The 15494-nt window shown below is 37.5% G+C and overlaps 1 protein-coding gene across 1 annotated transcript in view; it reads left to right on the top strand.

Moving 5' to 3' along the window:
• SLAIN2 (SLAIN motif family member 2) overlaps window positions 1–7557 on the top strand; it is a 134124-nt gene extending 126567 nt beyond the window's left edge. The window contains exons 8-9 of the mRNA XM_042782133.1: window positions 6300–6618; window positions 7491–7557. Of these exons, the coding sequence (XP_042638067.1) occupies window positions 6300–6618; window positions 7491–7557 (386 nt within the window). The remainder of the gene's footprint in view (window positions 1–6299; window positions 6619–7490) is intronic.
• Window positions 7558–15494: the final 7937 nt, after the last annotated feature.

Consider the following 15494-nt stretch of genomic DNA (forward strand, 5'->3'; position numbering starts at 1 on the left):
CACTATATCAGACGTTGTTTTACAGCTATTCATAATGTTTTCCAGTAATATACAGACAGTGTTTCACTGCTACTCATAAGGTCTTCACTGGTCAGTTCTTTTCCTTCTTCCAAGTCTGCTTTGTCTGGAAGCTCCACTGAAACTGTGTCCACCATGGGTGACCCTGCTGGAATTTGAAATACCAGTGGCATAGCCTGCAGCCTTACAGCAAACACAAGCCACCACATTACTACAACAAACTGACAAACCAGTGGTGCTAACTAGAGAGTAGTCATGCATTAATGTGGGTGAAAGGAAAGGCAAAATATAGAAATGTCAGCACAAAATAATCAAGGTAGAAGAAGACACCGAAAGGAGCATTAAGTGTTAAACGCAACAGAAGTAAAATTATTACATACATAATCCTGAAGTAATAGTAATAACAATAATCTACTAGTTCATAGATATATAGACAGACACTCAGACTGAACAGCAGTGGGGAGGCAAATGTGACTCTACCCATGAGTATATATAGGTTTGACAGTTTATTTCTACATATGTGTTTATGTATTCTGCACCTATATCCATGAATATAGTAGAGCATACAGGGGGCAAAGTTATGAAAACTACTTAGCAATAACCAAACTGCTTAATGGAATTAGGCCTTGGGGCTCAGGACCATAATCTTGGCGGGCACCAAGGTCAATTGGTATAACACAGTCCACAAAGAAATATTCTTATTTTTGGTGTGTAGCAGCCAGGGTCTTAAAAGCTTGTGAGCAGCCATCTAAGGTGCAGCTGTTGGTCTCTTCTGGTCCAGAGCAAAGAAGGGTGAAGAAAATCAAAGATGAAAGGAAACAATCCAGAGAACTCATGAACCACATGAACTCCAGCCTCCACAATCCTGAGACCAGAAGAACTTGATGGTGCTCAGCTACCACTGCTGACTACTCCAGAAGGGGTAACATTAGGAGATCTCAGATCAAACCAAACCAAACCCACTACCATAAAGTCAGTTCTGACTCATAGTGACCTTTGAGGACAGAGTAAAAGTACCCCATAGGGTTTCCAAGGCTGTAAATCTTTACGGAAGCAGACTGCCTCATCTTTCCCCCACAGAGCTGCTTGTAGGTTCAAACTGCCAACTTTTGGTTTGCAGCTCGGTGCTTTAACCACTGTACCACCAGAGCTACTTTGAGATCCCGGATAGAATGTGGAAAAATAATGTGTAACAAAACTCAAAATCATAAAAAAAAGACCAGACTTAACTGGTATGATAGACTTAAACACCTTTGAGGCCTAGAAGTGGACTCTCCTCTGTGGCTCAACTTTCATCCAAGCAGTAAGAGGTCAAACAGTAACACTAGGAAGGTACATGACACTCATTAGGACAATCAACCACAGGAGATCGAAAGGGCAGCGTTTGCCCAGGGATAAATCTCAGAAGACAGGAAGGGATAGGAAGGAAGGTTGAACGGTAACAGTAAACACTGGGGGAAGTGGGAACAGTGCTGTTATATTGTGGGCCATGCTATCAGTGTCACAAAACAAAATGCGTATGAATTCTTGAATGGAAACTCAATTTGCTCTGTAAACTTTCATCCAAATAATAAATTTTTTTTAAAAAAAGATGTTGTTGGGTGGGGTGTGTGTGTATCCTATAAATGTTGAGTAGATCTTTGGTTGGTGGCGCTGTCAAGTTTTTCTATATTCTCACTGATTTTTCTGTCTAGTTTTATCAATAGTTGAGAGGAGGATGTTGAAGTCTCCAAGTATAATTGTGGATTTTTTTTTCCCTTTCAATTCTATCACTTTTTCCTTCATAAACATACGTATTTAGGATTGTTATATCACCTTGGTTGTTTAACCTGTTTATCATTAAGTAATATATGTCTTTGCCTGTGATCATTTTCTTTACGCTGAAATCTACTTTATCTGATACTAGTTTGGCTACTACTGCTTTCCTTGTATTATGTGCATAATATATCTTTTTCCATCCTTTTACTTAAAAAAAAAAAAATTATTGTAATTTGTGTGAAAGTTTACAGATCAAATTCTTTTTCCATTCAATCACGTATTTTGTTTTGTGACAGTGATTGCAGTCCCCACAGTGTAACAGCACTCTTTCCACTTTCTCCCTGTGTTTACCATTTTCATTCATCCTTCTTTCCTATCCGTTCTTAGCTTCTGAGCTTTAACCCTGGGCAAATAATTGTCCTTTTGATCAGTGAATGATTGTTCTGAGGAGTGCATACATCCCTGGTGTTATTGTTTACTTTACAGGTCTGCCTGTTGTTTGTCTGAAAGTTGAGCCACAGTTCATTTTCAGTTCCAGGTTCGAAAGGTGTCTGAGAGCCATAATTTCATGGTTTCCCATCCTTTTACTTTTGACCTCCTTATATTTTTATACTTAAAATTAGTTTCTTGTAGACAGAGTTGGGTCATTTTTTAATCCACTCTGCCAAATATCTGTCTTGTAATTGGTGTTTATAGACCATTTACATAGTCCTTTCCTTTCAGGACTGTGTGTTAGAGATTAAGTCTGCCATTTTCTTTTTTGTTTTCTGTCCTTTGTTTTTCATTCCTCTGTTTTATATTTCCTGCCTTCCTATGAGTTACTTGAACATTCTTTAGAATTCTATTTTGATTTATCTAAATGGTTGCCAGTTCAAACTCACTCAGAGGTGCCTAAGAAGACAGTCTGGCATTCTGCTTCCATAAGGTCACAGCCTTGAAAAACTCTCTGGAGCAGTTCTACTCTGCACTCATAGGATTGGTATGAGTCGGAATCCATACAGTGGGAATTAACAACAGTATACTTGAGTGTGTTTCTCTGTATAGCTTTTGTAGTGGTCACTGTAAGTATTACATTGTATATACATAACTTATCACAGTCCATTTATTGTTGTCATTTTAACAATTAAATTAAATATATAAACCTTACCTCCTTTAATGTCACTTTACCGTCCCCATTTATAATTGTCTTACGTATTTTCTCTACATATGTTTTGCCCAAAGCAGTGTTATAATTTATGCTTTAAACGTCAGATTTAATTTTGACAACACTAGAGGACTATAAATAACAAATTATAGATAACATTGAGAAGAATGGGAATTCCAGAACATTTAATTGTGCTCATGAGGAAGCGGTACATAGACGAGGCTATCATTCAAAATAGAGCAAGAAGATACCGCATAGTTTAAAATCAGGAAGGGAGTGTGTCAGGTTGTATCCGTTCACCATACTTATTCAATCTTTATGTTTAGCAAATAATCCGAGAAGCTCGACTATATGAAGAAGAATGCAGCATCTGGATTGGAGGAAGACTCATTAACGACCTGTGATATGCAGATGACACAACCTTGCTTGCTGAAAGTGAAGATTACTTGAAGCACTTACTGATGAAGATTAAAGATGATTAGACTCAGAATGTCTAGTATGGATTACACCCCAACATAAAGAAAGCAAAAATCCTCACAACTGGACCAATAAGCAGCCTCATGATAAATAGAGAAAAGATTGAAGTTGTCAAAGATTTCATATTACTTGGTTTCACCATAACACCCATGGAAGCAGCAGTCAAGAAATTAGACAATGTATTGCACTAGGCAAATCTGCTGCAAGAGGCCGCCTTAGAGTGCTTTCCAGAAAGCCTAATTTCAAGATAAGATTGGAGATCTCCTTTACACATGCTAGGCAGGCTTACAGTGCGTGGAATTCGGGATGTTGTTACTGCTGTAGATAGCTCCTTTGGTGTGCCCCTGTAGGACTGGAACCATAAAGGAAAGTTTTCTAATAGCCACAATGGCTGAAAATGGTGATAGGGAAAAAAAAATGGCTGCACTGAAGGCCAAAATCTATTATCAAATTGAGTATTATTTTGATGACTTTAATTTGCCACAGGACAAAGTTTTAAACAAACACATCAAACTGGATGAATTCTGGGTATCTTTGGAGATGATGATAATATTCAACAGGTTAAGCCATCTAACAACAGATTTTAATTTAATAGTAGAAGCATTGAGCAAACAGAAGGAAGAACTCATGGAAGTAAGTGAACATAAAACAAAAATCAGAAGATCTCCAAGCAGACCACTCCCTGAAGAGACTGATGGGTATAAAAATGATGTGTAAAATGAAATCAAATGTGCACAAACTGTTGAATGTGAAACAAATTTGCTTTGTAAATTTGCGCCCAAAGCACCAAAAAAAATTTTAAATGAAAAAAACAGCTGTTTATGTTAAATGCTTCCCAACCAATGCAACCCTTGACAACATCAAAGAATTGTTAAAAGGCAAAGGTCTAAACAAACATATCAAACTAAATATTCAGATGAGAAGAACATCTCACAAAGCATTTAAGGTTTCAGTATTTGTTGTGTTTTACAGCATTGAATTGAATTGCTAAGACGTTTGTAAAGACCCCTGGCCAGAAATACAGAGAAAGAGAACTGCTTACATTTTTCAAGAAAGAATACTTTGCTAAAAAAGAATGAAGAGAGAAAAGAAAATAGAAACTAAATAAGAACAAGAAGAAAAACAAAAGAAGACGCTGAAATGAAATTTCTAGAAGTGAAAATGGCTGCTTGCTGAAATTTTGGGGTGGTCTAGATGATGAGACCTATAGAGAAGATTTGCACATCCTTTTCTCAAACAATGGAGAAATAAAATGGATAGACTTTGTCATCTGAGCAAAAAAGAAATGATGCTATTTAAAGAAAAATCTAAAGTACTGGATAAAGCCAAAGATTCAAGTAATGGTAACTTGCAGTTAAGGAACAAAGAAGTAACATGGGAAGTACTGGAAAGAGAAATGGAAAAAGCAGCATTGACAGGAAAAAAAAAAAAAAACATGGACGGTCAGCAAGAGTCCCTAAACAAGTGGAAGTCAAAAGGTTGCAAATCCAAAGGAAAGAGAAATAAAGTCGCTCAGGCTAGGTCTCTCCCTCTCTCTCCCTCCCTTTCTTCCTCTCTCCCTCTCGCTCTCTCAGCGACATTTTGTAGTTTAATAAACAGATACCAAATATGTTTTGTTAAATTTATTCCTGAGCATTTCATATTTTTAGGTATTGTTTTTAAATTTCATTTCCCAGTTTTATGTTGCTGGTTCATAGAAATAATTTGATTTTTGTTTATTAACCTGTGTCTTGATACCTTGCTAAACTCAAGCTTATTAGTATTTCTTTATATATCTTACTATGCAGTCATGTCAGTGGCAAGTATAGGCAGTTTAACTTCTTTTCCATGCCTTCTGTTTGTTTTCCTTGCTTTATTGTTCCAGCGAAGCCTTCCAGTGTGAGGATAAATGGAAGGGAGAAAAGCAAACTACTGTGCTTCCTTCACCACTCGGTGAAGGCTTCAGTCTCTTACTATGACTTTACCTTTAGGTTTTGCATAAACACTCTTTATCATATTGAGGAATTTCCCTACTATTTGTTTAGTCATAGATGCATAATTCAATTTTGTCATAGGGTTTTTCTGCATTTATTGGAATGATCCAATAGTTTTCTGGTTTTAGTCTCTTAATGTATGGAATTATATTGATTGATTATAGAATGTTAGACCAATCTTGTATAGACCAATCATGTATCCCACACAGTCAAAAATTGTTTGAAATCTTTTGGCTTCAAAGGTAATGCATATTGTACATTTTATTCTTTAATATGTCTGAGTTTGTTTTAATTTAAAAGTGTTTTAACCTACCACATACCAGAGATAATGTACCATTTTATCCTGTTACTTCATATGCCTTTTGATATAAATAAATAAATAAATAATAACTTCTCTGTGAAGCACAGCAATAGAAGCAGTTTTTTAAAATAGTAATAGTTTCTTAAATTAGTATGGTTATGCTGCACTATATGTGAAATAAGACTTGGAGATACAACCACCAAATACTTGGTACATATTTACATAAATGTTTCTTGGGAATGAGGGGGATATGTTTCAGCTTGTAGTCAACAATTTAGTGGTCAGTCTTTTTTTCACCTCTGGTATGTCTGTATGTGGCCCTAGTTAGTTGCTGTAGTGACACAGACTCCTGCAGTGCCTTGTTTCTTTTGGTATTGTAGACTCCAAGCTGGCCTAGCTAAACCACTGTTGTCAAGGACAGTTGAACCCTCTAAGTAAAGATGTGGTTTTCTAGAACTCACTAGTTTTCTTTTTTTTAATTAGCCCAGAAATACTCTTTATTCCTTGTATTTCTATAGAGTGATGTTTTGTAAATATTGATGCCCAATCATCGAGTGTAATGTAAAGCAGTGGTTTTCCCTTACACCTGATTTTCACTGAAACGGTTTCTTCCTTTACCATTCTGCAGTACCCTCTCCAGGCAAATTCCGCTCCCCTGCAGCACCATCTCCTTTGGCTCTCCGGCAACCAGTGAAAGCATTTAGTAACCATGGCTCTGGCTCTTCTGGTAGCCAAGATATAACACAGCTCACACAAACCACCTCCTCACCTGGGCCTTCCGTGGTTCAGAGCACAGTCCCAGCAAATCCTCCCAGCAGTATCAACAGTGCTACTCTAACCAGACCTGCAGGGACAACGGTAATGAGGAGTGGCTTGCCCAGACCCAGTGCCCCTTCTGCTGGGGGTATACCAGTGCCTCGCAGCAAACTTGCACAGCCTGTTCGCAGGTAAGTGGCAAATGTACCTGCTCTGTTGCAGCATTCTGAAAACATAGGGAAGTGGTTGGTGGATATTGTTGTTAGGTGCTGTAGAGTCGTCTCCAACTCATGGTGACCATATGTACAACAGAACAAAACACTGCCTAGTCCTGTGCCAGCCTCATGATCCCTACTATACCTGAGTCTATCACTGCAGCCACCATGTCAGTCCATCTTGTTCAGAGCCTTCCCCTTTTTCATTGACCCTTCACTTCACGAAGGATGATTTCCTTCTCCAGTTAATGGTCCCTTCTGACAACATGACCAAAGTAGGGGAGACAAAGATGAAGTCTGGCCATTCTTGCTTCCAAGGAGCATTCTGGCTGCACTTCTTCCAGGACAAGAGTAAGTACTACTATTATTTCTGTTTTATAGAAGAGGATATTGAAATTCATTGAGGTTGAGTAATTTGCCTTACATCACACAAAAAATAAGACCTTTAGTTCCGAGAATGTGTGACTTCAAAGTCCTTTTACCCACCCACACTCCCTCTCCAGTGATGGTATACTGAGTCTCTGCTATCATATTTATCACTCTGTCCAAAAAATAATAAGGTTGATTACCCATGTGGTTGAAAAAGGTAAGATGATCTTTTTCTTTTTTTAACTCTGTATGTTAACTGAAAGAGATTAGGGAAGTCACCTGATGCCCAGTAAAGCTTGAAAGTTGTGAAGATGCTGAATGTGGGAAGGTTGTACTAATAATAGCTTTTTAGAACTTTGGTCTTAATAGTCCCCTGAAACAGCCTTCATGGGGTCACAATGCCATCTTCAAAGTAATTAATGTGCATGGGAGATCATAATGAAGCCTTGCAAATCACATTATAAAATTGCTTTTTTCAGATCCTTGCCAGCTCCTAAAACCTATGGTAACATGAAAGATGACAGTTGGAAAGATGGCTGCTATTGACTGCAAAGATAAGAATGCAGACGTCCACGGCTTCATGGACACCAGTTCACCAGGCTAAACAACAACTTTGATATGCAGACTGTTCAGATAAGACTCCTGGGGTTTATAAAATCCCAACCCTCTCTGTCTTAATTAGCACAAACTGACAGAGATGATCAAGCAGCACTTTAATGACATTTAACATCAAATGCGTTTGGTAATCATACAATCACTTTCCATGGAATCATTTTTAGTTTTGTTCAATAGAAACCAAGTTGATTTTTTAATATTTGACAGAGGCCAATATCTGGGCAGAAACCTAATGGATGCCAAAGAGAAATGCCCGTTTATGAATGAAAGAGTACCTTTGTGCACAAGAAAATGGTAAATTCAGGCTATCCAAAACCTCACGGTCAACTTAATTTACTGTATAAATTGTACCAATAAATATTTGTGTTAATGAGAACTAATATTCTGATTAATTATCTAAAGTGTTTCATTAGTATTTCACTAACACTCCAGAAAGCTAGATTGAGAGAGAAATAAGAAACTTGGACTAGGGATTTAAAACATCTAAATTTGGGAGAATTCTAGAAATTATTTTTACAGATTCATCAGAAAAATTGTTTTCTCAACATGTCATTTTGTTTAATCTTAAGTTTGGGATGTAGCTAATGTATCATCACCACCACCAGATAGTGTTACAGTGTGCACCCGTCATGTGCATTGACATACCAGACTTTTATGTGTTTGTTTTGATTGCCAAAAGGGCTTAGTATCAGTTGTACAATCTTTCTAAACTTTATAGTTCCTGGCTCAGGAATGATGGCCTTTGCTACTGAAGCCAACTTCTTCACATGCTGTTATCTATTGCAGAACTAAGAAATCTTGTTTTTATTAGCAGGCTTCCGTGGTGGGAAAGAGCAAGTAGTGTGTCTTTATTCTTGGTACAGCAACACCTCAGTGCTTACAACCTGGAACAAAACCATACAATGAAAGAGGGGGGAAAAATATCTATGCACTAACCTACAAAATCTCTGGTGACGACAGTTGTATTGTTGATATTAAACGATGTGACTTTTTTTTTTATGTGGTAGGAAAATATAGCCTGCTAAATTCTACTTAAGTTGATCCACTTTAAACTGTAAATGTATAAAACATCTTTTAAAAATACTGTCCCTTTTGCTTAGAGTTTGCCTTACATCAATTTTTGCATTTTGGTAACAAAATGAAACCTGGTACATAAGACTATTACTGTTAATTACTTGCTCTTTAATGGCTCATATATATACCTTTGAAATCACTATTTTTGGTTTTATCAGACTATTACCAGACTAAAACTTCCTTCTGTAACAGGCTTCTCCTTTTCAATAGTGAGGTCTGTTTCAAAATATTTAATTTGAACAGCTCTAAAATATTGGAAATTAGGTCACCTAAAAGGTTTCAGAGATTTGAACACTGCTTTTGATTAACAGGAAATGAGCTTTCTGTAAGTTGACAAAAGAAAGTGAGAGAGAAATGGGAGACTTGATATTCAGAACAGCATTGAGGTTGTTCATAGGCTGAGGGAATGATAAAACTTAGAACCAAGACCCCCATTCTGCCATGACTGCCACCATGGTAGGATTTATCAGCTTGACCGGTAGGGAGTCATTTGGTTAGCACGAGCAGCTGGAGATTTCAACTGCCAGTGCTAACGTGGTGTGGTATACGATGCAAGGGAGAAATTGTATCCTTGAATTTGAGGGTGATGGGGTGGGTTGGGAAAGTTGGTACCAGAATTCCACATGATGATGAACTAAAAAATGTTGAGTTTCAGAAGAAGATAAAGTATCTGCTTTGGGTGGGGCGGGTATCTCGTGTAAATCTAAGTAAGTAAAAGAAAGAACTAGCCACTGTCTATTTTAAAAACCACGTATACACATAATAGGTCTCAGTTTTCAGTGCATCATTGCAAAACAGAAAAATATGCTGCAACCTAATAATTCCATTATGAAACATCCTTAACATTTTTTAAGTTTTATCATTTTTAAAAGGAATATTCAGGTTATTAAACTTTGTTTTTAAATGGCTGCATCAGAAAAAATGTCTATTTTTTTTTTAACTAAATATTTCATCACTTGTTAAAAACGTATTTTGGATCTGAGTTTGGTAAAGTATTATTTTACCTGCTGTTGTACTACCACAGACTATTGGCTTTCAGTTTCCTAAAGAGAAAAATTGCATTTTTATTAGGAAGCTTTCTATATTGCCAGTTTTTCTGTTTGGGAAAGTCTAAAGATGGCTGTGGTTAGTCTTACAGAAGAAATGTGGAGTTGATAAACTAGTGCCTATGATTTTAATTTATGTTTGATACATAGTAGTAAGGGTTTTCTGAATGTGGATTATTTTTTTGTGCCAACAGCCCAGAATTGTCACTTATATGTAAGCAGAAAGCTGTTAGCTCTGCTTCCAAAGTTATTTAATTTTCTCAGTGTTTGAATGTTATTTTTTGTAAGTGTGTTAATAAAAGTGTAAAGAATTGGAAAAAATATAAATATGCTTAACTCAAGCATTTGCTGGATCATTTTTCTATAAAACTTGTTTGTATAATATAAAACACTCTCTGAAGAGTTGACTTTTTTCAGTTTTCATACCCTGGAAATCACATTTTGTAAAACTGGGGACCATTCATAATTGTCAGATACTTTTTTAAATTATTATCTCAATACATCATTTTTATAAAAAAAAAATTTTTGAAAGAAAATTAGATACATATGTGGCCCCAGATGTGTGTATAACTCTAGAATGGTCTAGACTATGTATGTTTAACTTTTTATTGAATGTACAGGTGTCCATTTTTGACATTACGCATGGTCCTTTCAGATCACCTGAAGTTTGATTTGCAAGCATTTCTATAGCTGAACTTGTATATGTGGTTGCCTCCTTAATAAACAGCCTGACCATAATGTTTATTATTAAATTTATATTTGTTTTTCCAAGTGTTTTATTAATTTCTGGATATGCTGAGATTCCTTCCATCCCCTCTAGTTGCCTCATTGTTTTTATACATTTCTTAGTTGGCTTTTTAAACACAAAAACTGAAATCGTATTTCCCTTTCAGACTTACTCTTCATGGGATTGGATTATATTATGTTACATTCTCTCTGTCCTGGTTACTTCAAGTGTAGATTAATTAGAGTAAATGCATAGTTTTCTCCAGATTAGTTTGTCCTAGAGTTTTTACCCTGCGGTGAATTGATGCCTAGTTAGGAAGAGTTAGCATATGTAAAAGAAGCAAAAAACAATTATATAAGACTTTCCAAAAGGGGAAATACATGCATTTTTAAACCACATATGAATATTTAGGTGATTGTATACATTATTTCTTTTATGCATGAAAATGTCAAAACACTGTTTCCTTAGTTCCCTCACTCCTTAGGAGGTGTTTGCTGCTCCCTGTGTTACAGAATGATAAAACACGTTCATTTAGTCTCACTACAAGGCATTGAAAAAATGACACCCTCGTGTTTGAGTTTTTCTCTCAAGCCAACCTAAAAACTTTTAAGAACCATTTAAAGTTAAATGCCATTACACTTGAAAATCCATGAAGGAGAAATTACCTAGATTTGTTACTTACCCAGGACAACAGGAAAACCCTTACATATTTGCTATCTCAGGCTTTAGTTTTGAGTTCCAGAAGCAGAATAAAAATTAGAAAAATTAAATCCCACAGGGAGGGAGGATCGTTCGTGTGTATGTGAAGCCAAAATTAGCAACCTGTACTGTTTTTTAAATATAAGTCTAGGTGGACCAAATGGCCCTGGCCCTCTGGATACCAGTTTAAAATCCGAAGTTTTTTCTTATAGACCTTACTTAATACAACTTGGTTAAATCTGTGTTAATTGCATGGCAATTTCAAACCAATTCTCTATCTACCCTGGGTAACCTGAATGATTTTGTTTTAAAGAGAAGACAAAAACAGTTTTATTTCTTCTGGTGTTGAAAACTATAGAGATTCATTGCTTTAAAAAATATATATATATATATATATATATTAAAATCATGGTTACATGCAGTCCTACCACCCAGCAATAAATATTTTAGGTGCCGATCTCACATGATTATAAAATACTAAGTGGAAGGATAAAGTCTCTTGAAGATGAGAAAATGTTTTTCACCTACAATGATGACATAAGTTTGCTTTTGAACAAAGGTGTACATTAACTTATTGAATGCAGGACATTATTAATTTATTTTGGGGGGTGTGTGTGTGTGGTTTGGGTGAAAGTTTACAGAGCAAATTAATTTTCCATTCAGTAATTTATACATTTTGCTTCATGACATTAGTTGCAATTCCCTCAGTGTAACAGCATTCTTCCCACTTCCCCTGTGTTCCCCATTTCCATTCATCCATCTTGACTGCTTCCTCCTGCCACCTTCTGAACTTTGTAAGATAAAAGGTGGTGTAGGCTGCAACCCAGGGAAATTCCCCTTATATTAGGTCAGGGCTGTGATGGAATTAAGTGTGTGGCATCCCACCCTAAACGTCTTAACAACTGATTGGATTATTGCATCAGATCACATCATGGGAGGTCATTATATAACTACCATGTTATTACATCATTACCAAACTGCTAAACCACTGAGAATCATGACCCAGCCACATTGATACATTTCTGGGGGACACAATTCAATCCATGACATAGGCCTATTATTAAGCTAGGTGATCTCCAGGAGTGGGTTCAGTTCCAGGTTTGAAGGGTATCTAAGGGACATAGTCTTGGGAGGACCACCATCTCTATCACACCATTAAATAAGGACTTTTCTGTGATTTTGAATTTGTTCTATATTTTTCTCCCATTCTATCTAGGACCTTCTTTTGTGATTCTCAACAGAGCAGTCAGTAGTCATAGCCAGGTACCATCTAGTTCTGGTCTAGTGGAGGTGTGGTTAGCAAGGTCCATTCGTCTGTTGGACTGTTTCCTTAAGTCTTTGATTTTCTTCATTTTTCTTTGCTCCAGACAGAAAGACTAATAGTTGTAACTTAGATGGCTCAAAAGCTTCTAAGACCTCAGTTGCTACTCAGCAAAGTAGGATGTAAAACATTGTCTTTATGGACTATGTTGTTGTTGTTGTTGTTGTTAGGTGCCATCAAGTCAGCCCTGACTCATAGCGACCCCTCCTTGGGTTTCCGAGGCAGTATCACTACAGAAGTAGGATTGCCCAACCTTACTTCCGTGGCTGGTGGGTTTGAACCGCCAGCCTTCTGGTTAGCAGTCAAGTGCCTTAGGCACTACACCACCAGAGCTCCTATGGACTATGTTAAGGGTGTGTATTTCTTACCTCCTGATTGCAGATATTGCTTGTAAGACTAGCATATATATTGTTTGTAATGTTTATAATGTTAATTGTTAAATTACACATTTAGAAAATTTGAGAACTATAAGTTATCAAGAAGATAATTCTGTAGGTAATCAAACATTTAAATTTGAAGGTTTTTTAATGAAATTGGGATCATATTCATTCTTGACAGTGTAACTTTTTCTTAATTCTGAAGTCATTGACAACTGCCATGGTTTATATGGATTTTGTTACAAAAAGACACTTAGTTCCAGAAAGAGCATATCAATATTAATTACAAAATTTTACCAAACCAATTTTATGACATTCCTTCATACAGTATCCTTTATCAGTGCTAGAACTGCCTCATACCCAGTCTACCAAGCCATAAATTGACAGTATTGATTGAATGAAATGCCAGTTTTAAAGTAAAATAACCTTAAATAATAAGCACAACCAAGTAAAGAATTAAAATAGATTATAGCAGTGGTCCTCAAACTTCAGAATCACCTGTAAATACAGGGTGTTGCTTTTAGAGGAGCTCTGATGGTACAGTGGTTAGAGTGTTTGACTGTTAAGCAGCAGATCAGTGGTTCAAACCCACCAGCCACTCTGTGGGAGAAAGATGAGGCAGTCTGTGTCCATAAGGATTTACAGCCTTGAAAATCCTATGGGGCAGTCCTGTTCTGTCCTGTAGGGTCACTAGGAGTCAGAATCTACTTGATAGCAATGGGTTTGATTTGGGTTGGTTGTTCTTAGTGCCATTGAGTCAATTTGGACTTACAATAACCCCCTTTGACAGACTAGAACTGCCCCATAGGGTTTTCTAGGCTTATAACCCTTATGGGGGCAGATAGCCAGGTCTTTCCCCCACGGAGCCACTGAGTGGGTTCTAACTGCCAACTTTCCAGTTAGCAGGCATGCACTAAACTGTTGTACTACCAAGGCTCCTTAAAAACAAGGTAACTCCCATGAAAACCATATGGATGGAGTAAGGGAAAACCATTTTCCCTAATGATGATGCTGTCCCTGAAGGTGGTTTGAATACAAGGCCAGTTTTAAATAACAACCAAATAGAAACTGGGATAGATTAGAATAATGGTTCCCAGGTCCTGGACAAACAACAAAATGTGCGTACCACAAAGGGCTAGGTGCGTATCATATAAAATGATTGTGTTTCATGTCAGTGGCATACTCCCCTGGAGGAAGCATTTGTAATGAGAGAAAGAAAGAAAAAACCAAACTCATTGCCATCAAGTTGATTCAACTCATAGCGACCCCTCCTTGGGTTTCCAAGGCAGTATCTGTATGGAAGTAGATTTCCCAGTCTTCCTTCCAAGGAGTGGCTGGTGGGTTTGAACTGCCAGCCTTCTGGTTAGCAGTCAAATGCCTTCGGCACTACACCACCAGAGCTCTTTATAATGAGAGAAAGTCCTAATAATCTTGAGCTCGTAGCTCAGTTTTCTATGAGATCAAGTATTATTCCTGTCCTTTGATTCCATGAGGCACCTCAGTCTTCCTATTGTAAATATGCCTTATGTACAGCAGTCCTGTGCCAGACTCACGATCCCTACTATACCTGAGCCCATCGCTGCAGCCACCATGTCAGTCCATCTTGTTGAGGGCCTTCCCCTCTTTCGTGGACCCTCAACTTTACCAAGCATGACATCCTTCTCCAGAGAATGGTCCGTTCTGACAATATGACCAAAGTGTACCGATACATAGGCCACTTTAAGCTAAGAATTTGTCATTTGCAACTGGAAGAAAGAGTTACTTTTCAAACAATTTTTTTTTAATTGATGCATAACATATGTTGTTCTGGTTTCCTAGTGCCACTCTGACAGGAATATACCGTAAATGGGATGGCTTGAACAAACAGGAGTTTATTTTCTTACAGTTTGGAGGCTTTAAGTCCAAGTTAAAAGTGCCAGGCTCTAGGGGCTGGGTGAAAGCCCCTCAACCTTGGGCTTCACCTCTGCCTCCTGATCCCAGCCCACTGGAGCTAGAGGCTTTTCTTCAGTCAGACAGCTACAAGCTGCTGAGGCTGACAAGCCCAAGGTCCACAAGTAGAAAGGCATAGTCCCAAGTTACCAAATCACACAGCAGGCCATTAATTCAAGTCCATTGAAAGTCCCAAGATGAGCAGAGCATGGCAGGCTGCTGAACAACTACTCGGCTACATGCAGGGTTCAAGTGTGCCATAAGTGAGAGACCATTCCCCAAGACTTCTTATATACAGGAAGCAGACCACATCCCTAAAGCAGCTACTCAGCTGCTCAAGTAGATTCCACCATGGAGTTGATTACAAGCCTCATCATGGGGAATAACTGCATCCAACTGCCCAGCCACTCAACCAGGCCTAGCCAAGTTGACACACAGACTTCACCACCACATATGGAAAGTACACAAAACAGCTCTTTGAATTAGCACTAAGTGATAGATGTGTGACAACCATGTAGACAAGAACTAGAACATTCACAGCATCCCAAAGACTTCTAATCCTGCCAATCTGCACTTTTTTCTTTCTCTCCACACATAACAGCTATCCTGATTTCTAAACTAAAATTAGTTTTGCCTATTTTCAAACTTCATGTAAATGGCACTGTACCATTTTTCTGACTATATTCTGTTATGAA

The sequence above is a fragment of the Orycteropus afer genome, unplaced genomic scaffold (genome assembly GCF_000298275.1).
Source record: "Orycteropus afer afer isolate SDZICR_OR568_19922 unplaced genomic scaffold, OryAfe1.0 scaffold00246, whole genome shotgun sequence".
In the NCBI taxonomy this organism is placed as follows: domain Eukaryota; kingdom Metazoa; phylum Chordata; class Mammalia; order Tubulidentata; family Orycteropodidae; genus Orycteropus; species Orycteropus afer.